Genomic DNA, 26,852 nt, shown 5'->3' on the forward strand with positions numbered 1-26,852 from the left:
TGTCTTTATCTGCTGCCAAGAACATTTGGAGTTGGGTGCATCAAAAAAAAAAAAGAATATCAATCTCTTAGTACATACATGCACATTTTTTAATATATTATAAAAATAGGCTATAGGCTATATTACACATATAGGCTACACATACATATATACATAATTTTACATAAATATAGAACGTAAGCTATTTGTTTAACTTACACATTAACAATCAGCAATCTTTCTCCAACAGTCTTCTCTTGCTTTGGCAGCAAAGACCGTATTGTTTCGAGGTTGAAATACATATTTAAATTCATCGTAATTATGAATGATTATCTCTTGCTCCTCTGCGGAAAAATATATCACTCTCGCTCTACCCGCGATTGGTTGTTCAGTGTCGAGTCACTCTTTTATGTGCACGCGCGCGTGGAGTAATCATAGCTTAAGATCAAAGCCTGAGTTGACAGAGAGAGTCGATGAGCTGCATCATGGTACCAATAAAGCCTGATTGCATCGGTTTGGTTTTGTCAACTCAAAACTAATCCTGTAACCCCGAGTTTGTTCAGCTATCTTCATGGTACAGGCCCCGGGAAACAAGGAGGAAGGGGCAGAGGAGCACATGGCAAACACAAACAAAGACACAGCGATGTGTTTAAGCATAACATAAACATAGATACATTGAACAGAGACAACATAGACAACACTGCCAGGGCAGAACCCTGACAAAAATGCCATGAACAATTATTTACAGCAGTAATCCACTATTTTGTAGAGGGCAATTAAAATAACAATTTTCAATTATTGTTTTTATATGAATAAATGTACGTTTCTAGTTCCAACATTCTTTGTTCTTCAGACATTCCTCTTTAAATAATACTAATAGATGACCTACCAATATCTGTGTCATTTTGACCCCCCCTCTAAAAAAAAAAAATGTACTCAGCTAAAATAGTAAATGTCATGGTTGAATATTTACTTTATTCTTCATTTATGAATTTATTTCAATAGGAAAATAAATAAAAATGAACATGTTTGTCCACAGTTTGACTCTATATGAATTCTTGTATCTGTTTTCTCAATTATAATGTCTCTATTTTGTCCATAATTAGTGAACAGTCTATGGACACTCAAGGAACATTTAGGGGAAGACACATGTCATCTAATCTGAGGTACAACATTTCTGTCTAGACATAAGTATATTTTATGATCCCTTTTACTACTTTATTTGTAATCTAATAATTTATTCTTTCAGTTGTGATTCTCAACTGGTCCATAGCACATTTAAATCAAATCTACTGAAGAAGTTTCAGTGTCTGTATGAAGGAACAGCAAAACAGGGAAACCCAACACTCCTGAATGAGATCTACACAGTGCTCTACGTCACAGAGAGTGAAAGTGGAGAGATCAATAATGAGCATGAGGTGAGACAGATTGAGACACAATCCAGGAGAGCAGCAACAGAGGACACACCAATCAAATGCAATGACATCTTTAGACCTTTACCTGGACAAGACAAACCCATCAGAACTGTGCTGACAAAGGGAGTCGCTGGCATTGGGAAAACAGTCTCTGTGCAGAAGTTCATTGTGGACTGGGCTGAAGGGAAAGAGAATCAGGACGTCCAGCTCATATTTCCATTTCCTTTCAGAGAGCTCAACTTGATGAAGGACAAAACATTCAGTCTTTCAGATCTTCTTCATGTCTTTTTACCCAAAACAACAGAAATAAAAATATCCAGTGATGGATATAAAGTGTTGTTCATCTTTGATGGTCTGGATGAGTGTCGTCTGTCTCTGAACTTTAAGAGAAAAGTGAAACTGTGTGATATATCTGAATCAGCCTCAGTGGACGAGCTGCTGATGAACCTCATTGAGGGGAATCTGCTTCCCTCTGCTCTCATCTGGATCACCTCCAGACCAGCAGCAGCGGATCTCGTCCCCTCTGAGTGTGTCCATCGAGTGACAGAGGTACGAGGCTTCAATGAGCCACAGAAAGAGGAATACTTCAGGAAGAGAATCAGTGATCAGAGTCTGGCCGACAGGATCATCTCACACCTGAAGTCCTCAAGGAGCCTCCACATCATGTGCCACATCCCAGTGTTCTGCTGGATCTCAGCCACTGTTCTAGAGAAGATGTTGAGTGAAGCAGAGAGAGGAGAGATTCCCACGACTCTCACTCAGATGTACACACACTTCCTGATCATTCAGACCAACATCAGACATGAGAAGGACTATGAGAAGAGAGTGAAAGAAGAAGACATGATTCTCAAACTGGGTAAACTGGCTTTCCAGCAGCTTGTGAAAGGCAACCTGATCTTCTATGACGAAGACCTGAGAGAGTGTGGCATTGATGTGACAGAAGCATCAGTGTACTCAGGATTGTGCACTCAGATCTTCAGAGAGGAGTTGGGCTTGTATCAGGGGAAAGTCTTCAGCTTTGTTCACCTGAGCATCCAAGAACATCTAGCAGCTCTATATGCACACATTTACTTTACATATAAGAACAGAAATGTGTTTGACAAAACCAAACAAAGTCTCTTTTCTAAAATCTTAAACCAGAAGAAATATGTTCCATTATCTGAGCTGCACCAGAGAGCTGTAAATAAGGCCTTCAAGAGTAAGAATGGACATCTGGACCTTTTCCTGCGTTTCCTTCTGGGTCTCTCATTGGAGTCCAGTCAGACTCTCTTACGAGAACTTCTGACACAGACTGGAAGCTGCTCCTACAACAAAGAGGAAACAGTTCAGTACATCAAACAGAAGATCAGGGAGAATCGCTCTCCAGAGAGATCCATCAATCTGTTCCACTGTCTGAATGAACTGGGTGATGATTCACTGATGCAGGAGATCCAAGATTATCTGAAATCTGGAAAAATAGGAGAAACCCAACTCTCCTCTTCACAGTGGTCAGCTCTAGTTTATGTGTTGCTGACATCAGAGCAGAAGGTGGATGTTTTTAATCTAAAACAGTTTATTGGAGCACAAAATACAGCAGATGAAGTTCTTCAGAAGCTGCTACCTGTGGTTAAAGAATCCAGATCAGTTCAGTAAGTCACACTGACAACAATCATTACACTGATAAAGCATGATCACATTTATGAGTTTAGCATGTGATTTCATACCTAAGCAATACTGAAAAAGGAGAAATTCATATATATCATATAATTTATATCAGTTTTTCCTGAACTGAGAGACTGAAGAGTGTCATTGTTCTATACAGGTTGAGGAATTGTGGTGTTACAGATGAAGGTTGTGCTGCTCTGACTTCAGCTCTGAGATCAAACCCCTCACACCTGAGAGAACTGGATCTGACATGGAATAAAGTAAGAGATTTTGGAGTCAAGCAGCTTTCTGATTTACTGCAGGATCTTCACTGTAAACTGGAAATACTCGAGTAAGATTTTACATTTACATTTAGTCATTTAGCAGACGCTTTTGTCCAAAGCGACTTACAAATTAGGACTAAATTAAGCGAGTCATCGTGAAGAGGCAAAAAAACAAAGAAAGAAGTGCTCAAAATACGAAGTTCAGGCATTGTTCAGAGTAGCATAAGCCCGATAAGCGAGGGTTTAAAGGAAAAGGAATTTATTATTATTATTTTTTTAGGTTAAGTGCTCACGGAAGAGATGGGTTTTCAGCTGTCTTTTGAATGTTTCCAGGGATTCTGCATTCCGGATGAGGGTGGGGAGAGCATTCCACCAGCATGGAACTGTGAATGAGAATGTTCTGGAAAGTGATTTTGTGGCTTTCTTTGATTGAACCACGAGACGTCGCTCGTTGACCGATCGTAGGCTTCTGGTAGGGATGTAGACTCGTAGAAGTGAGTGAAAGTAGGAGGGAGCTGAGTCTGTGATAGATCTGTAAGCAAGCGTCAATGCCTTGAACTTGATGCGAGCAGCGAGTGGTAGCCAGTGCAGAGAGATGAACAGAGAAGTGACGTGGGCCCTTTTGGGCTTGTTGAAGACAAGACGAGCTGCAACGTTCTGAATCATTTGTAGAGGTTTAGTTGCACATGATGGAAGTCCAGCCAGAAGAGCATTGCAGTAGTCAAGCCAAGAAATGACCAGGGCCTGGACGAGAAGTTGTGTTGCATGCTTAGTTAGGAAAGGCCTGATCTTCCTGATGTTGTGCAGTGCAAACATGCATGATCGGGCTGTCTTTGAAATGTGATCTGTGAAGGTCAGCTGGTCATCAAATATTACTCCAAGATTTCTGACCGACCTTGATGGGGTGATTGATGATGATTCTAGCTGGATAGTGAAGTCGTGCTGTAGAGATGGATTGGCAGGGAGGACGAGAAGCTCAGTCTTTGCCAGGTTGAGCTGCAGGTGATGCTCCTTCATCCATGCCGAGATGTCTGCCAGACAGCTTGTGATCCGTGGAGCTACTGTGGGATCATCTGGTTGAAATGAGAGGAAGAGCTGTGTGTCATCAGCATAGCAGTGGTAAGAGAAACCATGTGCCTGTATGATGTGTCCCAGTGATGTGGTGTAGATGGAGAAGAGCAAGGGTCCAAGAACTGAACCCTGAGGAACCCCTGTGGTCAGTTGATGAGCTTTGGATACCTCGCCTCTCCATGCGACCCTGAAGGACCTACCTGTGAGATAGGACTCGAACCAGTGAAGGGAAGTTCCTGTGATGCCCAGTGATGAGAGGGTGGACATAAGGATCTGATGATTCACAGTGTCGAAGGCAGCAGACATATCCAGGAGAATGAGAACTGAAGATTTGGTAGCAGCTTTTGCGATCCGTAGGGCTTCTGTGACCGACAGTAATGCAGTCTCAGTTCAATGCCCTTTCTTGAAGCCGGATTGGTTGATATCCAGCTGGTGGTTCAAAGACAAGAAGGATGTTACTTGGTTGAAAACAGCTCTTTCAAGTGTTTTCGCAATGAATGGTAGGAGAGAGATAGGTCTGTAATTCTCTACAAATTATGTGTTTAGTGTTGGTTTTTTAAGCAGTGGTGTTACCCGAGCCTGCTTAAATGCGATAGGGAAAGTGCCAGTATGGAGGGATGAGTTGATGATGTGTGTGAGTGCTGGTAGAAGTGTGGGAGAGATGGCTTGTAGAAGGAGTGAGGGGATGGGGTCTAGAGGGCAGGTGGTAGGATGACTGGAGAGCATAAGTTTAGATACTTCTTCCTCGGTTAGCGGAGAGAAGGAGGAGAGAAGGTTATTGGCTATGGGAGAGGTTGGTCTGGGTTCCTGTGTGTGTGGTGCTGAGAACTGACTGCTGATAGTTTTTGTTTTGTTGGTGAAGAGGTAAGCAAAATCGTCAGCCGTTAAAAAGGAGGCGGGTGGTGGTGGAGATGGACAGAGGAGAGAGTTGAATGTCTTGAAGAGTGATCGTGTGTTAGAGGAGCTGTTGATCTTGTTGTGGAAGTATGAAGATTTTGCAGCATGAACATCAACAGAAAAGGAAGAGAGGAGAGATTTATGCATACTCAGGTCAGATGTGTCTTTTGATTTGCACCATTTCCTCTCCACTGCCCTGAGTTCGGTCTGGTGTTCACGAAGAACCTCAGACAACCAGGGGTTAGAGGGAGTATCACGTGCAGGCCTGGAGGAGAGAGGTCAGATATTGTCTAGAGAAGAGGTTAGAGTGGAGCATAAGGTATTCATTGCGGCATTCACATCCAGAGATGAGAATTGTGAGTGTGAGTGTGAGGGAAGAGAAGAAGACACGGCAGAGGAAAGATGGGCGGGAGAAAGTGAATGCAGGTTTCATCTGAAAGTGACTGGTGGGGGGGGGGGGGGGGGTTGTTGGTACATGGATAGAGAGTTGTAGACTGAAAGTAATGAGGAAATGATCTGAAACATGGAGAGGTCTCACCAAAATGTTGTCTGTAATGCAGTTGTGTGTGTAAACCAGGTCCTGTTGGTTGACTGATTTGTGAGTACCTGTGGTGATGAGTCGTTTGAGATCGAAAGAGGCTAGGAGAGAGATGAAATCTGTTGCATACGACTTTTCGAGATGAATGTTGAAGTCACCAAAGATTACAAGTGGGGTGCCGTCCTCAGGGAAAGAGGACAGTAGCACATCCAGCTCGTCTATAAAGCTTCCCAGTTGACCTGGGGGGCGATAAATGACTACAATATGGATCTTACTTGGAGTTGTAAGTGTAATAGGACAATATTCAAATTAGTTGTTGTTGCATAAAGAAGAGAGCTCTGAGTATTTCCAATTGTTAGAAATGAGAAGCCCTGTGCCCCCACCCCTCCCAGACTGGCGAGGGGAGTGAGAGAAAGAGAAATTGCTAGAGAGTGCAGCAGGGGTTGCTGAGTCTTCTGGACGAATCCAGGTCTCAGTCAAGCCCAAGATACTAAGAGTAGAATGAGATGCAAAGGCTGGAATAAAGTCAGCTTTATTGACTGCTGACCGACAATTCCATAGACCCACGGAAAGAGAGAGAGGTGTGTGTGAGGATGAGAGAATGGGACGCAGATTAGCAGTATTGCGCTGCCTTCTGCGCGTGATGAAAGGGCGTTGCCGAGGGATTATAGGAATGTATTGAAAGCACATGTTGAGTAAGGGTAAATAAGAAAAAATTGGGAGAGGAAAGGGAGAAGAAGATACTTAAGTGCCTTCCTGGTGTCCTTGCTCGGTGGAGTTGCATAAAAATCGGTAAAAATGAAAAATAAGCAGAAAACCGAAAATAGGCTTAGTTTGAGTCAAATAGAACACTGAATAACAGGTGTATTTAGAAAAAGCACTTGCGCGCTCTCGCCGCGTCCACTAACTGACCGCTTGTCCTGGTTGTGATCTGAATCTCCTCTGTATAAGATGTATAAGATTTTATAAAAGTCTCAACATTGTCTGTTTTTATTTTCTGTGGTGAATAATAAATGATATACAAAAATAATATATATAAAAAAAGTTTACCATCAAGTAACAACAATGTTAATGTCAATAGTAATGAAAACTGTTTTCATATACAAATCTGTTGAGTTGAAATTCATATATATATCATATACTTTATTTCAGTGTTTCCTGAACTGAGAGACTGAAGAGTGTCATTGTTCTCTACAGGTTGAGTAATTGTGGTGTTACAGATGAAGGTTGTGCTGCTCTGACTTCAGCTCTGAGATCAAACCCCTCACACCTGAGAGAACTGGATCTGTCATGGAATACATTAGGAGATTCAGGAGTCAAGCAGCTTTCTGATCTACTGCAGGATCCTCGCTGTAAACTGGAGAAACTGGAGTAAGTTTGTATAAAATGTTTCATATGGTAAAAAAATGTTGTACAAAAAATCGACAGTGAAATTACTAATGGGACTGTTGCTTTTATTTCATTAGATTTTTTCCAACGTGTCCAACGTAATTTTACACTATTAATGATAATAAAAACAAGACTTGATGATGTAAAGATGTAACAACCGTGTTCATATACAGATATGATACTTGCATAAAAAATTAATATTCGGTTACACTTTATTTTAAGGTGTCATTGTTACAGTGTAATTATATATTTAAGTACTGAGTAATATTAATCAACTACATGTACTTTCTATAGGGTTAGGGTAGGATTAGGATTTGATTGAGGGTTAGTTGCATGTAATTATGCATAATTTACTGTTATTACTATGGTACAGATGTGTCCATCAAGAATGCATGTTTTTTCCCCGCGGAATGCCGATCAAGCCTGTCAGCACAAGCCTGTCAGCACATTTTTTATAATTGAAATACATCTGTTGTACTTCGCAGAATATCCACCAGATGGGGTATAGAAGAACATACATTATCTACAAGCCAGACAAACACTTTGGAATTATTTGTCTTCATCTGATTGTTAAATATGCTTATAGACTATTACAGTATGTTACATTTTAAAAATAGAATTAACATAATTATCAGTGTCTGATGAATTAACTGAATGTAATGTTGTGATTGTGAGAAAACCACAATAAAATATAACTAAAATTGTATTAGACCCAAATATTTGATATGGTAATATGGACATTGAAAAAATCTATTTACACGATGACGATTATTTGATGTGCTTTGTAAAGACAGTGTTGTTGTTGTTGTTTTTGTTGTTGTTGTTGTTGTTGTTGTTGTTCAAATTTAAAGATGCCTGTGCATACGTTCAAAAAGAGTGCAACAGAGAATTAAATGTAGGCCTAGGCTATAATAAGTTAGCCTAAAATCATATCATTTTCCAATGATGAAGCAAACATCAATCATGTATTTTAAAATAGAGCTTTCTTGATACATTTTGGTAAATGCGCTTTAAAATTATATTCATAATAATGAGATGAGATGTTTTAAATTCAGTCATAGGCGTAATTTGCGAGTTGGACACGTTGGACATGTCCCCACCACTCTTTGCCAGGGTCGATATTGTCCCCACCACTCTTTAAAACATCTTGTGGCACGAACGTACCTGATGCAAATAAATAAAACATCACTGTTTTTTAAATCAAGTGCTCAAAGTGCTCATTGCTGCTGCTATCAGTGGCACGGATGCAGTGTGTTCTCTTGTGGCGTGCGCACACTGTCTCTCTTAACACAGACGTGCGCTTTAATCTATCACTTTATGCCGTTGCGGAGAGACTATTCGTTCCGGTGAAATCACAAAACAAATTGCACACAAACGTGTTCCTGCTTGACATACAACTACTGATGAACATATTCGGTTTTGATGAGAAGAAGAAAAAACTATAGAAGTGCGGATTAGAACCCAGAACCTCTGACACGCTTGGCAAAAGTTTTACCATTAGACCATTAAAGTAACTTACACATGCAGAGCTTGCAGATCCATGGATTTATTCAAGTGGAAATTCTTTAAAATCTCTTTAAACGAGAAATTAAACCCAATGTAGGCTAGTACTAAGCTAGTACTATTGTATTGACATTGATTTGGGATGACCTTGAGATGCTTCTTATGGAGCCACTCCTTAGTTGCCCTGGCTGTGTGTTTCGGGTCGTTGTCATGCTGGAAGACCCAGCCACGACCCATCTTCAATGCTCTTACTGAGGGAAGGAGGTTGTTGGCCAAGATCTCGTGATACATGGCCCCATCCATCCTCCCCTCAATACGGTGCAGTCGTCCTGTCCCTTTTGCAGAAAAGCATCCCCAAAGAATGATGTTTCCACCTCCATGCTTCACGGTTGGGATGGTGTTCTTGGGGTTGTACTCATCCTTCTTCTTCCTCCAAACACGGCGAGTGGAGTTTAGACCAAAAAGCTCTATATTTGTCTCATCAGACCACATGACCTTCTCCCATTCCTCCTCTGGATCATCCAGATGGTCATTGGCAAACTTCATACGGGCCTGGACATGCGCTGGCTTGAGCAGGGGGACCTTGCATTTTAATCCATGACGGCGTAGTGTGTTACTAATGGTTTTCTTTGAGACTGTGGTCCCAGCTCTCTACAGGTCATTGACCAGGTCCTGCCGTGTAGTTCTGGGCTGATCCCTTACCTCCCTCATGATCATTGATCAAGGTGAGATCTTGCATGGTGCCCCAGACCGAGGGAGATTGACCGTCTTGAACTTCTTCTATTTTCTAATAATTGCGCTAACAGTTGTTGCCTTCTCACCAAGCTGCTTGCCTATTGTCCTGTAGCCCATCCCAGCCTTGTGCAGGTCTACAGTTTTATCCCTGATGTCCTTACACAGCTCTCTGGTCTTGGCCATTGTGGAGAGGTTGGAGTCTGTTTGATTGAGTGTGTGGACAGGTGTATTTTATACAGGTAACGAGTTAAAACAGGTGCAGTTAATACAGGTAATGAGTGGAGAACAGGAGGGATTCTTAAAGAAAAACTAACAGGTCTATGAGAGCCGGAATTCTTACTGGTTGGTAGGTGATCAAATACTTATGTCATGCAATAAAATGCAAATTAATTATTTAAAAATCATACAATGTGATTTTCTGGATTTTTGTTTTAGATTTTGTCTCTCACAGTTGAAGTGTACCTATGATAAAAATTACAGACTTCTACATGCTTTGTAAGATGATGAAGATGATCAACGGAGAAGGCAGATGGCAGATCGGAATGAAGACTGAAGATGAGAATCTTAGGTTGGTAGATCAGGTAAGTAACAGGTGGTGAGTCTTGTGCGTGCATGTAAAGACGAGACCAGACACTGAACAGAAGGTGAAGGGTTGTATATAAAGGGAGTGAATGATGAGGTGATGATGAGGTGTAGGTGTGGTGAATCAGTATTCCGGGGAGAGTGAACGAGTGGGCGGAGTGTGCAGATCTGGTGGATCCCTGACAGTACCCAACCCTCCATGGGCGGCTCCTGACGACTGGGTGGAGAGATGATGATGAGGACGACGAGGTCTACTACAACCTCTGGGAGCTGGTCGGTCAGGGTGTTCGCTGTGAAACTGGGTGAGGAGTCCTGGATCAAGGATATCATCCTGTAGGACCCATGAACGTTCCTCAGGGCCGTAGTCCTCCCAGTCGATGAGGTATTCGATTTGGGAACCTCGTCGCTGTGAATCCAGTTTGGTACGAACCCTGTAGATAGGCTCTTCTTCGGCTAGGTTGCAAAAGACATTTTATAGGCTATTTAAATGTCAAAGAAATACGTTTGAGAGGTTAACTAACCCCCTCAAGCCGTTTGTAGAAGAGGGTCTGAACCTTAGACTGGACCTGTTAATGGTGACGTGGATTAAGTGTCTGATTGTGAAGTTCCTGCTTATCTGAGCTGTAGATTCTGAACTGAGAGACTGAAGAGTGTCATTGTTCTCTACAGGTTGAGGGATTGTGGTGTTATAGATGAAGGTTGTGCTGCTCTGACTTCAGCTCTGAGATCAAACCCCTCACACCTGAGGGAACTGATTCTGTCATGGAATGAAGTAGGAGATTCAGGAGTCAAGCAACTTTCTGATCTACTGCAGGATCCTCACTGTAAACTGGAAATACTGTGGTAAGTTTGTATAAAATGTCTCATATTGTAAATAATGATTGTCATACAAAAAAATCTACTGTGAAATTACTAATGGGACTGTTGCTTTTATTTTCATTAGATTCTTTCCAATGTGTCTGACATCATTTTACAATATTAATGATAGTATAAACATGACTGGATGATGTAAAGATGTGACAACCGTGTTCATATATAGATATGTTGAGTTTTGGGTACTTGCATAAAAAAATTATATTCAGTTACATTTTATTTTAAGGTGTCATTGTTACAGTGTAATTATATATTTAAGTACTGAGTAATATTAAGTAACTACATGTACTTTCTATAGGGTTAGGGTAGAATTAGGATTTGATTGAGGGTTAGTTGCATGTAATTATGTATTATTACTGTTCAAGTCAAGTCATCCTCATTTATATAGCGCTTTTAACAATGTAGATTGTTTCAAAGCAGCTTTACAGAGATAAACGTATAATTTATGGTAACAGAGATTGTTTTGGCTTTATAGCGGTTCTTTAACCCTCTGGGGACCAAAAACGCGCCCGCGCGTTTTGCTCGGTTTTTTTTTTAGCAATGAAAAATAAACACTTAATGCTCTGTTAATTTTGATCTTTCATTTTCGTGTAATACATCAATCGATCCTGTTCAGTTTCTATTTTTTTTCTGTATACTCACAATAAAAATAAAGTGTTTTGCTTTTTGACAAATTAAGAAAAATGACCATAATGCGATTTCTGCCTTCTCTCTGTCAGTAAACTCCCATTTGAAACGCGTTCGAAAATGATCTATAACTCCGCGAAAATTCAGTCAAACAGGCAAACAGACCCACGGGCATAAAGCTTAAGATCGCATCTTTTAAATGAAGTAATTTATATAAAAAACAAATATTCTCAGCTTCTGTAATCTGTATAAAAAGAGAGCGACTCCAGTTGAGCTCATTACGAGCCATTCAAAAGTAATTTGACCACTCCCCGGAGAGCGCGTGCTATTCAAATGCAAATTCTGAGAACCATTTCAGTCTGTGAAACGCCCCCACATCAGCTGTAAACAAAGCGTCGCGAGTGAGACATAATAACCTACCTTATGGAGAAAAGTTTCCTCAGAACAGTGCTGATATGAGGAGCAATATCTCCTGATATGAGGAGCAGATCCCGCTGAGGAGTGAGGTAGGCTGTTTTCTTTTCTCAAGTGTTGATGTGGAATAACGTTATGGAATAACGTTAGTGTAGGCCTATGTAAACCGCAAAAAGATGAATCGCATTTCTATAATATGACTCGTGTTTCTGTGAGATGAATGAAGGGTACATATTTGTAAAGACTGTTTAGCCTAAATATGAATCGCGCATCTGTGTGTGAAAGAATAAACTGCTTTGCTATAGCCTACTGAGATGAGTAAAAATCGACTGAAATATGTTGAAATAAAATATATTTGTATAAGCAACGTATTAAACAGTTTTTAGGCTACTGTAGAATATACTGCCACATCAAATAAGCTTTTGTTTAGCAATTTCTGCTCATATCTAACGTTATATATATATATATAAAAAAGCCTACTATTTTTGTCAAAAATAAAGTCATAGACTAAGATGTTAGATGTTCCAATGTTGGCTATATTCAAACTAATGAATGCATATGATAAAATGTAGGCCTATAATCTTTTTCTTTTTTTTTACAAAGAAAGAGTACACTTGAAATATTGTTGAAATTGTAATTATTGTTGTAATTGTAACATTTTTAATAAAATAGCAAAACATATTTACAAGATAGATGTAAGCGAAATCTTAAATGGTCAATGTAAGTCTAAATACATCTTTTGTCCTTGCATTGTGGCTCAGTCAGTGTCACACCTGGCTCATTAGGCAGAGTCATTATGCAAAGTCATTATGCAGAGTGGGTGGGACATTGTAATCTAAGGTGTAAACTACTCCTCCCCCTCGCATATTGGCTTTCCAAGCAAAACCTGTTTTACACCATTTAAATCAATGTATTTTTTTTGTGAAAGATAAAGCAAGACTATTTTCACATAATTTTGAAGCTAGAACTCAAAGGGACAACATCCATTAGTCAAGTCTTGTGGACACATATTTAATATGTGTTTTGTGGTCTTAATTCAGCAACTTTCATTTTTATTTTTTCCAATAACCATGCATAAACATTATTCTCTTAAAAATACAAATATCTACATACACGTTGCTCGCATATTATGGTAGCCCTGTTTGTGCTATATAGAGTGAATTTACACCTTAGCCATTAACATGTTTATAAATAACTGAAAAAAGCACAAATGTCAAGGCATGTCAGAACACCTCAAGGACCCCAAAAACAGCTTGGTCCCCAGAGGGTTAATAAAGTTATTTTTCAGCTAAATTTATTTTTGATTGATTCGCTTCTGTCGCAACAATCATTTGTTATTAAATTAGGGGCCGCTAAGACGACACCATTCTCTCTACACAGACTTAAAACGCGAACCTGTGAGAAACGCTGATGGCGTTCACATGCATTAAGAATTGGTTCTATAGTTATGTGTGTTTGAATATATGTGCGCAGGTTTGTAATTCCCTACAAACCAAGCCTAAACAATGTACTGGTCTTTCCTTATAAATTTTGATACAGAATTTTATTGTATTTTGTCACTTCGGGGTAGGTACGCGAAATGAATTTTCCCGACAACGATTTATCTGTAGAGTGGTAAAGGGATCCTCCATAGGGAGAGACTAGTTGGCACTTCAGCACTGCGTTGTCATCGGGTCCAGGCGAAGGTCCTTCGTCATATCTGGATACGGCCTGGATCCGGCAAGCTGCGGGAAAACCTTGGGATAAACAGAGACACTAAAATTAGCGTAGATGCCATTCTTCTTATGATGTAACGAGTACATCAGGATTTATGGGAAGTGTTCCCGGTTCCGGCTGACCTAATCTATGCAGCCTAACATTGAATTATAGAAGTCTATAATGTATTATGTGAATGCTAGGTCAAAGAGATGTGTCTTTAATCTAGCTTTGAACTGACAGAGTGTGTCTGCTTCCCGGACAATGTTAGGAAGACTGTTCCAAAGTTTTGGTGCTAAATAGGAAAAGGATCTACCGCCAGCAGTCGATTTTGCTATTCTAGGTATTATTAACTGGCCGGAATTGTGAGATCGCAATAGACTTGAAGGACTATAATGCGTTAAGAGCTCGCTCAAGTACTGCGGAGCTAAACCATTTAGTGCTTTGTAAGTAATCAGCAATATTTTAAAATTTATGCGATGTTTAATAGGCAGCCAATGCAGTGTTGACAGAACCGGGCTAATATGGTCATACTTCCTGGTTCTTGTAAGAACTCGAGCTGCTGTGTTTTGAACTAGCTGTAGTTTGTTTATTAAGCGTGCAGGGCAACCACCCAGTAGAGCATTACAATAATCTAGCCTTGAGGTCATGAACGCATGAACTAATTGTTCCGCATTTGTCAATGAGAGCATATGGCGTAATTTAGATATATTTTTAAGATGGAAAAATATAGTCACTTGGACTACTTTGATGATGTCTGTAGTACCTTTTCTAGACATGGACAGTATACCGTACATACATTTTCAATGGAGGCACAGAAAGCTCTCGGACTAAATCTAAAATATCTTAAACTGTGTTCCGAAGATGAACGGAGGTCTTACGGACTTGGAACGACATGAGGGTGAGTCATTAATGACATAATTTTCATTTTTGGGTGAACTAACCCTTTAACTAATTATGCTAACTCAACTAATTTAATGTAAAGAGCTGGATACTAATAACTAATTAAATAATGTCAAATATTAAATGTAGGCTATTGATTAGAGTTGCCATAGACTAAAGATTTTTCTAGACTAGTAGTCATTCATTTAAGCAATTAGGACTAATCGCACGTTTATATTCGATCCTGGGTGCATGTAGGCTATAGCCATATTCCGCGCTCAAGCGCAAGCATAAAACTTGCTGCAAAGCACCGGCAAAAGTAGGCTAATGATAATAAATGTGTCTGAAAAAAATAACGAAGCATTTTAATTGTTTATTAATAAACTAGTCTTTTCTAAATCAGTGTAGGCTGCCTGCAAACATATCTACATCTCCGCTGTAATTTAGCCTAGATGTGCCTTTCATACGGACAGGATTATAATCAGATGGTACCGTATTTGCTTTCGATTGGATTTTTTTCGTTGGTGGACATTTTTTATAAGCTTTATATAGATAGCTATATTTCTCATGTCTGTGAGGCTTGTCTATACACTGTTCTTCAGTTCATTTTTGAGACGCGCTCCAATTCACAGAGATCATGAAAGCCCGGTCGTTTTATTTTATTTTACAAAAGCACAACGTTTTCTTGTTGTTGAGAGTTTACACAAATAAAAGTAGTTGCGACTGATGTATTATTCTTTTCTGTATGACCAGAAATGATGGAGTATTTTAAGTTGTTTCCACTGTTGATAGGAAAATGCGAGTGATGGCACCGGCGCCTCCATGTCATGCAGTGCGCGCTCCACACTCCGCACAAACACTTGGAGATGCGCTTAACAATAGCGAACATTTATCTAGGTTAACGTTAGAGCGAGCGGCCATGCCAGACGGCTACAATTTTTTTGGCTACTTATATTTTTCATTTTTGTTTTGCATTGAATACCATTTAAAGGATTTACTGTGCACCGCAATGCCATCCTCCCACAGAAATCCACATTAAGAGCCACCTTTATTTTCTTTATAATAAAGGGTTTCTATGGGAGGAAAACACTTAACGTGTAATTAAATGCGTTGCGTTCATATTTTGGGCTCATCTGCTTTTCTGTAGGATAGTATGGTTTATTAATAAGGTGTGTGTACAGCATTTGATCTTTATCACTGAAGTAGCCTATTAAGACAAATTAAGCTTTTTCTTTATTATAAGAGTTTTCTATGGGAGGAAAACGCTTAGCCTAATGTGCAATTTAACGCAATGTTCGTATTCTGGGCTCATCTGCTAATCTGTACTCATGCTTTATTAATAAGGTGTGTACAGAATTTGATCTTTTAACATGAATGTCCATTGAGGGCTGCTATTGCTTCAGCTTTTTGAACGTAGAAGTGTGATAAAGACACGATTGGCTATCAATTTTATAAAGGCATATTTTGTCCATGACTACAAAAAAAAGTTCCCAAAAGCCGGCGTGTTCCTTTAAGCTTTGTATCAGTAGAAACCTATTTTCGAATGACCATGCTTCCCTCCCTCATGTCCCCCTGAGACGAGAAATTTCTGTATTGTGTGTCTGGAAGAAAACCTCAGATGACGCAAAAAATTATATATACATAAAAATACAGATTGTACTTTTAAGTGGCCAATGAACGAACAACGGGCCTATTTTAAAATATCAGACTTATTTGGTTGAGTCTTCTGCTACCTGTACTGTATAAAATAAATTAGTGATATAGGATAAAACACATAACATGTATGAACAGGTCACTTCTGTGGCAAAGACTGACATTAAAATGCAATATAATTTTATGTTAGACTTACATAAGTCACATTTCCGTCATTATGTCCTTGCAAAAGACATTTGATATGCTATTTAAATGTCAAGAAAATGTATCAATAATAATAATAATAATAATAATAAATACAAATAATTCCACAATGTGGTAATTAAGGTTGCTAAAATAGGATGGGATATTTGCACGTAGTTCACAAAAAAAGTTATTGTAACATTGTTTTACACTACAGTAATGTTCAAACGCCCATGACAAGCAATGCAAAAACATCAATAACTGAATCAGTATTTTATTTCTATTTGAGCTGTACATTAGCAGTATACTTAAAAATGTGGTTCTCACACGTTAATGAGCTCTGTCGCTTGCTGTCAATACGCGCCTGAGAGGTTAACACATCCGTTGCATGTTATTGGCTTCAGTACACGCTATAACTGAGAAAGAAACATGACTGCTCCCTACTGGTAATGTATGTCATGTGCAAGAGAACTTCACTTTGGAATCCCTTTCCTTGTGATGCGCATTCTTAATGGCCACAGCTATAGGTACATGTACCATATGTAACAAGGACACTGTTAAATAAAGTGTTATTGATTATTCTTGCAATTTTTATGATATGGAAACTAACCCCCTCAAGCAGTTTGTAGAAGCAGGTCTGAACCTTAGACTGGACCTGTTAACCCTCTGGGGACCAAGGTGTTTTTGGAGCCCTTGAGATGTTCTGACATGCCTTGAAATTTGTGCTTTTTTCAGTTATTTATAAACATGTTAATGGCAAAGGTGTAAAATCACTCTATATAGCACAAACAGGGCTACCAAAATATGCGGGCAACGTGTATGTAGATGTTTGTATTTTTAAGAGAATAATGTTTATGCGTGGTTATTGGAAAAAATAAAAATGAAAGTGGCTGAATTAAGACCACAAAACACATATTAAATATGTGCCCACAAGACTTTTGTCTAATTGATGTTGTACCTTTGAGTACTGGCTTCAAAATTATGTGAAAATAGTCTTGCTTTATTGTTCACAAAAAAAAAATACATTGATTTAAATGGTGTAAAACAGGTTTTGCTTGGAAAGCCAATATGCGAGGGGGAGGAGTAGTTTACACCTTAGATTACAGTGTCCCACCCACTCTGCATAATGACTCTGCATAATTAGCCATTCATTCAGGTGTGACACTGACTGAGCCACAATGCAAGGACAATGTATTTAGAAGAATACTTATATTGACCATTTAAGATTTCGCTTACATCTATCTTGTAAATATGTTTAGCTATTTTATTAAAAATGTTACAATTACAACAATAATTACAATTTCAACAATATTTCAAGTGTACTCTTTCTTTGTAAAAAAAAAAAAGAAAGAAAAAAAAAAAGATTATAGGCCTACATTTTATCATATGTATTCATTAGTTTGAATATAGCCAACATTGGAACATCTAACATCTTAGTCTATGACTTTATTTTTGACAAAAATAGTGTGACTAACGCCTGACTAACGTTGTTTTATTGAAATATCAGGGCATATAAATGTTAATTTACGTTGCTTATACAAATACATTTTGTTTCAACATATTCCAGTCGATTTTTACTCATCTCAGTAGGCTATGGCAAAGCAGTTTATTCTTTCACACACAGACACGCGATTCATATTTAGGCTAAACACTCTTTACAAATATGTACCCTTCATTCATCTCACAGAAACGCGAGTCATATTATAGAAATGCGATTCATCTTTTTGTGGTTTATAGGCCTACACTAAATAACGTTATTCCACACTTGAGAAAAGAAAACAGCCTACCTCACTCCTCAGCGCGATCTGCTGCTCATATCAGGAGATAATTTCTCCTCATCAGCACTGTGGAAACTTTTCTCCATAAAGGATAATGTCTCACTCGCGACGCGCTTTGTTTACGGCTGATGTGGGGGCGTTTCACAGACTGAAATGGTTCTCGGAATTTGCATTTGAATAGCGCGCGCTCTCCGGGGAGTGGTCAAATTACTGTGAATCATCTCGTAATGAGCTCGACTGGAGTCGCTCTCTTTGTATACAGATTACAGAAACTAAGAATATTTGTTTTTTATATAAATGACTTCAATTAAAAGCTGCGATCTCAAGCTTTATGCCCGTGGGTCTGTTTGCCTGTTTGACTGAATTTTCGCGGAGTTATAGATCATTTTCGAACGCGTTTCAAATGGGAGTTTACTGACAGAGAGAAGGCAGAAATAGCATCATCTTAATTTTTCTTTATTTGTCAAAAAGCAAAACACTTTATTTTTATTGTGAGTATACAGAAAAAAAATAGAAACTGAACAGGATCGATTGATGTATTACACGAAAATGAAAGATCAAAATTAACAGAGCATTTAGTGTTTATTTTCATTGCTAAAAAAAAAAAAACGAGCAAAACGCGCGGGCGCGTTTTTGGTCCCCAGAGGGTTAATGGTGCTATGGATTAAGTGCAGTGGCGGCTGCTGGTCTTTCAAAGAGGGGAAGCTCATTTTCGGCCTACATCATAAAAATTGTCCATTTATTTATACGTAAATTCTACGTTCCTTTTCAAGAAAATGCTCTGTGACCCTGTTGTACCAACTAGGCGTCTTTTCCAGTGACTTGACCAGTGTCCTCTCAATGGCCAGCAGAGTTAAATATAATTGTATAAATGTAATAATATAATAAAGGTATATAAAAATATAATAAAGTATAATAATACTACTACTAATAATATATATTTTTAATTATTTTAATAATTATTTTTTAATTATTACTAATAATAATATAAAAAATATAAAAAGTAATAATAGAATAAAGGTATAAATGTATAATTGTGTGAAATGTATTATGAAAATTGGCTAGCAATTTCGACAAGCAAATACCAAGAAATAGGTTGCAGCAGTTTGTCTTTCGACTATACTTGCAAAATCCGCGATGGGACTGAGCTCGAATAGCTTCAGCATCAGTGACTTTTAATTGTATGAAATCGCTGTCAATCAAAAGGAGATGCAGCCTTGCGACAGACCCTCCAATAATCACGCAGAAGCCCGGAGTCCAGGGGCCTCATTTATAAAACTTTGCGTAGGATTTGCGTCAGAAGTGGCATACGGATGAAACATAGGACGTGCGTACGCACAGAAATATTCAGATTTATAAAACTGTGAGCACGCACATCCTACGCAGTTTTCCCTTAATAAATCACAATCAATTCTAAATGTAGCGCAGCTTTTGCGGCTTCATGTTGTAACGTCTCAGGGTTGGTGAAGAAGATGAAGGTAGGCAAAGATGCAAAATACTCAATATTTATTTAAACTGAAGAATATACGGAACAGTGTGCGTGCACAAACAATAACCGACCCTGAAAAGGAGTGAGAGAGGAACTTAAATACACAGATAGATGAACACAAGACAGGTGATGCAGATGATGATAATAACTGGAACACAGGTGAAGGAGATGATGATAATGATGAACAGCAGGTGCAGGTGATGGAGGATTCTGGGAACTGTAGTGCAGAGACAGACGGTGAAGAATGTGACACGTCACGCCCATAGTTGCCCATAAATAGTCCGTGAAACGCCCACAAGTTAATATTCATCGATTGCGAAATCATGGCAAACACAGAGGAAAACCAAGAAACGTAACTTCACTCGGGCGCAAGTGTGAAGTGTATGATCAACCATTGTGCGTCATTACGCATTGTGATGGCATCATGGCATTTTATTATCATCCATTTGATTGCATCTGACAAGCTACAGATGTGTTATGAGGATGAATTGCATAACATGCTAATATTATTACAAAACATATTTCACTTTTCTTTTTGCAAATATGTGTTAATTTGCATTTCTGTTGTAATCTTCGTTTGATTTTGTTTGTTTTACACTGCAGATCGATCAAACGGGTGTTCGTGTAGGCTGTTAATTGTAAGACTTGCTTTGTAAAGTCTTTGTTTATTTATGAGAGGCAGTATTGCCATTTCTTTTACACAATGGTCTACAGTTTCACACGCTTTCACACACTTTCAAGTTTTTCTTCCATCTGCCGATGGTGTCGTCATTTCTCATTTCACCCGTTTTTGTGCGTACGCCTGGGTCAGAGTTTGCGTGAAGGACCGCACATTTTCCCATCAAGTTTGCTTTTTATAAATACCAATTATTGCATAGAGAGTGGCGTACGCCTTCTTTTGTGCGTACGCAACGTTTATAAATGAGGCCCCAGGGCATCCCACTCCTCCATTCACCGCCAGAGGCGCTGAGCGTCCATAAGCAGGACATAATCGCAGCATTTATCCAATGACCATCTAGTTTCGAAGCACTGAAAAAAACTGTTCAAAGCAGCCCCATTGAAGTCAATGGACGCTGGGCTTCAACAGGGAAATGCACTGTCTGTGACGCTACGGGAATGTATGAGAAGGAAATCGAGTCAGCCGACTTGCTATATGTAACTGATTCTGAACGAACTCGTCTTTGAGATGAACGTTTTCTAGCGCATTTTTTGTCAATAAAATGTTAACACAATAGTACATATTTGGCCATAAATTTTTTGACATTATAGGGGAAGCCGAGTTTTAAAGAAATCCCCACTGATTAAGTGTCTGATTGTGACGTTCCTGCTTATCTGAGCTGTAGATCCTGAACTGAGAGACTGAAGAGTGTCATTGTTCTCTACAGGTTGAGGGATTGTGGTGTTACAGATGAAGGTTGTGCTGCTCTGACTTCAGCTCTGAGATCAAACCCCTCACACCTGAGACAACTGAGTCTGTCATTGAATAAAGTAGGAGATTCTGGAGTCAAGCAGCTTTCTGATCTACTGCAGGATCCTCACTGTAAACTGGAAATTCTGTGGTAAGTTTGTATAAAATGTCTCATATGGTGAATAATGATTGTCATACAAAAAAATCGACTGTGAAATTACTAAAGGGACTGTTTATTTTATTTACAATAGATTATTTTTAAGCGTCTGATTGTGAAGTTCCTGCTGATCTGAGCTGTAGATCCTGAACAGAGAGACTGAAGAGTGTCATTGTTCTCTACAGGTTGAGTAATTGTGGTGTTACAGATGAAGGTTGTGCTGCTCTGACTTCAGCTCTGAGATCAAACCCCTCACACCTGAGACAACTGGATCTATCTGGAAATAAACTAAGAGACTCAGATGTGAAGCTGCTCTCTGATCTGGAGGAGGATCCACATTATAAACTGGAGAAGCTTCTGTGAGTAGTAATGAATAAAACTGTTCATATTTTAATTGAAAGTTAACTTAGTTTCTTCTTAGTTTACTTTCCTTGTAATGGTGAATTACACACTATAAACATGTTTAATAATTTTTTTATTTTATAATAGTTTATAGCAACAATTAAATATCTTCACGTTTCTTTTTATTTCAAAGAATTCAATATTTTGCTTTTATCATTGTCTTTTTATCCCTAAATTATGTATTTTGAGAGAATGTAAATTGCAATAGAAGATAATGGTAAATATTTATCACTAGTTTCTTTATCATAAATAAAACTGAGCCAATTACACTGTTAGACATTTCAATGAGTTTTTACAGTAACTTACTGGCAACACTGTAATTAAGATTTACAGTACCATTTCCGCATTTATGTTTTACAGTAACTACATGGTACTGTAATTGTGTAATACAGTGCATTACTGTAAAAACCAAGCTAATCAGCACACTACTGTAATTTTTTTTATTTGTACTAAATACAAATTAGATTTCATAATTTTGATATAGAATACATTTTATTTTTATCCTACATAAGTACTACTGACATACAAATCAATTAGAAAAAATTATTAAAAAATACCATTTTCTTTTATTTAAACCATTTCATATATATCTAAAAAATAAACAGTCTGCTAATGCTGGAAATGATGTGTTAAAATTGTACACATTAATGGGTGAGTTTAAGGACATTTTTTTCTTTTTTGTGTTAATTTTAACTCATTCATTGTGTTAATGATTTTAACAAAGTAAATATGTCAGAAAGGTTGGCACAAAGATGTGTAAATGTGTTAAATGAACACATGTGCTGTCCTTCACTGCACACCTTGTTAAAAAACATACATAAAATCCTAAACAAAACGTTAGCATTTGACAAAATTAATGTAGAGTAATTGGTTGTTTAGCTTATACATAGCTTATTATAATGAAATATCAACCATTACATTCATAAAACTGCAGAATATAAATACATTAAGCAGTCAAAAAAGAAATGTCCAACACAGGACAAAACACAGTTCTTTTCAGAATACATGATACATAACCCCACCTTCAAAATAATTTCACTTATTTCCAAAAATGTGTTGGATTCATGTACACTGGTGGCCAAAAGAAGTATTTAAGTGTCTTAATGTTTTTGAAAGAAGTCTCTTTGATGCTCAAGAAACATCTTTTCCACAGCATAGGAGTAAAAGTCATCATCAAAATAATCTTTAAAAAGCCAACACAATGTTTTTGTCCACCTCTGCGAAGAGAGAGAGAGAGAGAGAGAGAGAGAGAGAGAGAGAGAGAGAGAGAGAGAGAGAGAGAGAGAGAGAAAGAAAAGTAGGCGAGAGTAAGAGAGAGGGGGAGAAAATTCCATATTAGTGTCAAATTATTTTTAACGTCCTTTTTTAACATTTTTATTATTATTTTTACTATAACTTAAGAATATATTTTTGTCAATAGCATATTGAACTATGAGCATATATGAACTAAAGCTTTCCTGTAGCTCAAACAGTAGAGCCTTGGCGCTAGCAATGCCAAGGTCATGGGTTCAATTCCCAGGGAAAGCAAGAACTGACAAAATGTAAAATGTGTACCTTGAATGCAATGTAAGTCGCTTTGGATAAAAGCGTCTGCCAAATGCGTAAATGTAAATATCCTAAATTCTGTCCAAAAATGCTGAGATCCGTAGAGAGAAAGACTGAAATCGATGATTTAGCCCATTTCAGCTAGTCTGTAGTGAAGGGGTTCCTGTTTGAGACAAATACACAGTAAGACACATGCAAGAAATCACTTTGTGATGATCGTTTTCCTTCCTACAGTAGTTAACCCACCTGTGCGCTGATATTAGGTGAGACTGCAATGGTAGAAAGTCTTCTGCCTAATAAAATATCAAAATAATGCAAAAAATATAAACTTAAGTTGTTTCGAATGCTAGATTCGGTATGAATTAGTGAGAGTTTACTGCAGTGCTTACCTGGATACATTTAATCTGGTGAGACTGAACATAGAAAATGGTACATCTTCTGATTGGTTTATTTGCTGTGTAATAAATATAATGTTAGACATGATGCAAAGGTCACTTATTTGTTATAAAGTTAGCCAATTTTATAGAGATTTTATAAGATATTGTATGCTACCTGCACCAGTGACTCCATAGCACCTATCACATATTGCTAATCATTTCAGCATACTTATGTAAAAATATATCAAAAATATGATTTCAAGTAACGTTATAGCTTAGGCTTACCTCAGGAATCTTGCTAGAACTCACTGGCGCGAACTGGTCCTTTGTTACAGTTGCCTTTAAACACATACAATAATTGCAGTAAATATTAAATTCCATTTAAAAAAAAAAAACTATAATATGTCATAGTTTGCAAACTAATGCTAAAACTAGAAAGCTGCTATCCATAAAACTTGTAAGCTAACATACAATGTGATTTTCTCATCAGTAGGCCAACAGCTACAACCAAAACAGAATTTCACATTAGTTAATTTAATGTTAATGTAAACTAAGCGTTGCTCGTTGGCGTATTTTAACTCGACAATTAAATAATCTAACTAAGTCTGTAAAATGGAACGTTAGCGCAGTTTACCGTGGTAAAGTTTGTTACTGCTATGTTGACGAGTATAAACTGGGGTGCACACTGGGGTGCACAAACCTGTCAACACACACAGAATGTTTTTTACCTTGCTTGCTGGTCTCTCTCTCGGTGAAGTGAATTCCGTCTCTACCCCGGGCCAGACACGAACGGCGCGGTCCAGCAAAAGACAGTCAGAACCCAGTGATATTACACTGGATGCTCCGGCACAACACGACAAATCCCAGACAGTGTATAGAGATGCCCTGTTATATTTCTGACGTACGGTACTCCGAGTCCAAGCACTTGCGCTATTTCTGACAAGGGACAAACAGGTTTGCATTTTGCATTAATGGTCCGGTCGCTTCAATGTGTCATATATAGACAGCCTCTGGCTATTATAGCGTTGTAGACACACGGTGTAAGGCAAACATTAGGAAATAAAAAGCTCGATGGAAAGAGGCCATTACGTCAAATACAGTAGTATACAGCAAATTTTAAACATACAGTAAGTCTCTGTATGTGGTGTTTCACGTCACAGAAAATTCCCATGATGCAATGGGAATTACAGTTATTTACTGTTAAGAGAAATAGCAGTATAATACTGAGTGTTTTTAATTAAATAACTGTAGAAATTACAGAAAAGTCTAACAGTGTACATAGAATGTGGACAGTCATATAGGATCATAGATAAGGGTCAAGGCTCATCATTAATGGTGATTTAGATGCAAACTTAATATCTGAATGTTTAAAAACAGCTTTAACAATCATGTATCGCAGTGTTATATTATAATCTCTCACTTTAATCATCTAAGTATTTTATTTTAGTTGTTCTAAAGTGGATAATGCAATAATGTCACACACATTTGACTGTCTGTGTTTTACTTACAGGTTTAGATGTTAGTCTGACCTTCTCTGGATCAGCTGATGGAGAATAAAGAGCCACTACAGACACAATCACATTCAACAGAATCAACAGACACAAACCCACAGTGATCATCACACACACATGTGTTTGTGTAACTCTACAGAATGATCCAATCCTTCATCCAAAGTCAAACAAGGAAACCTTCAACCAGATGTAACTGGATAAATATTCTGAATGTTCAGATCCAATCTGACCTCTGACCTTTAATGCCTGAATCATAATCATACACTTTTCGCTCGTTGGCCAGAGGAGGACTGAGTCTGGTTTCTGCAAAGGTCACTGATGGAGTTTGAGTTCCTGCCACTGTCGCCTCTGGCTTGCTTAGTTGGAGACACTTAATAATCAACAATATTATTGATCTCCTGCATTGACACCATTATATGAGAACTGAACTGAGCTGGACGATGACATCACTGTTTTCTCCAGAGCGGCTGTATAGATTAAGACTATAGATATAGACTAAATAAATAACTTTTTTACAACAGAAATGAATCAACACTGAACTTACTTAAGGTGGACTATGACATTATTTTCTTCTAGATCTGCTGTACAGCAGAAACAAACTTTGTTGCATTATTTTTCTGTTATCACTGTAAAGCTGCTTTGAAACAATCTGTATTGTAAAAAGCGCTATATAAATAAAGTGACATATATACTGGCAAATGCTCTACTACAAACATCTCCATATATAATATTTATTTAATGACTTAATTTTTGAGTAATTCAGCCTTTGATTATAGTAACATTCACAAGGGAATCATCTATTGAATTTTATTTTATTGAACTTTTTCATTTAAAGGAATGATGCATTTGCCACTTAAAAAAAATAAATAATAATAATTCAATTACGAACAAACACAGTTGAAAAAATATACGACCTATAATGAGCATTGCTAACGCACTGTTCCTCAATTATTTTGTTATACGGTAGGGGGCGCTATTACACATCCTTTGAATAGTATTTAATCTCATGAACATAACACAGGAGAAGAAGCTGAAACGAGTGATAGAAGCATTGCTGACGCACATGTAAAATAACACAACCTTCAAACATTAAACGGCATATAAATCAAAACCTAATGCCTAATGTTACGTAATGAAATGTCGACCCAGGACGAGCTTTATGACTGGGAAGGTTTGAGGTAGTGATGGCGAAGTGAAACTTTCTGAACCAGCGAAGCTTTCAACACAATTATATCAGAAATTTTTTTTTTCTCAAAGCTTTTCAAATCAGAGCTCGACGAGAACCTCTGCTGGTGAAAGCGAAGGAAAGCGCTGTCTTGCAAAATGTTTCACAACTGACCAAAGCATTAATCTTAGAAGCAAAAATTAATTAATTAATTAATAAATGGATAGATGCATAAATGAATGAATCAATATATGAAATGCATGACAACAATCTGTTCCATTGCATATACTAGTAACTCAAAACAATAAAGAAAACATTTTGTATTGTGGATGTGGACATTTTTCCTATTTGTAAACAAATAAAACTCATAAATAGAAGTAAATAAATGCAGAAGTATACACACACAATTATCTTAAATCTGTAGCCTACTTCAGACCAACAATGTACTGTAGACCAGATGGGCAAGGCTTATGGAGACTTTGTGCTTAATGAACATTGTAATAAATGTTCTTTAGAATTACTGATGGGCAAGGCGATCCAACGCTGGATACTCCTATAGGTTACTCCCGTGGATCACGGCTGAACGCGTCTTCTCAACACTCACTTACAAACATTTTTCGCCTATCGTGCGTCTACTCTACACCCGTACCACTAAAAAGACGGATTATATCTAAAAC

At 38.1% G+C, this 26,852-nt stretch overlaps 1 protein-coding gene across 1 annotated transcript in view; it reads left to right on the forward strand.

Annotated features, from left to right (window-relative positions):
• The window catches only part of LOC311300281 (NLR family CARD domain-containing protein 3-like), an 88,274-nt gene extending 62,565 nt beyond the window's left edge, over positions 1-25,709 (forward strand). The window contains exons 13-18 of the mRNA XM_084424479.1: positions 3,196-3,369; positions 7,005-7,178; positions 10,686-10,859; positions 20,996-21,169; positions 21,361-21,534; positions 25,010-25,709. Of these exons, the coding sequence (XP_084280605.1) occupies positions 3,196-3,369; positions 7,005-7,178; positions 10,686-10,859; positions 20,996-21,169; positions 21,361-21,534; positions 25,010-25,022 (883 nt within the window). The 3' untranslated portion in view covers positions 25,023-25,709. The remainder of the gene's footprint in view (positions 1-3,195; positions 3,370-7,004; positions 7,179-10,685; positions 10,860-20,995; positions 21,170-21,360; positions 21,535-25,009) is intronic.
• Positions 25,710-26,852: the final 1,143 nt, after the last annotated feature.

The sequence above is a fragment of the Rutilus rutilus genome, assembly GCF_951802725.1.
Source record: "Rutilus rutilus genome assembly, chromosome: 11".
Classification (NCBI taxonomy): Eukaryota; Metazoa; Chordata; class Actinopteri; order Cypriniformes; family Leuciscidae; genus Rutilus; species Rutilus rutilus.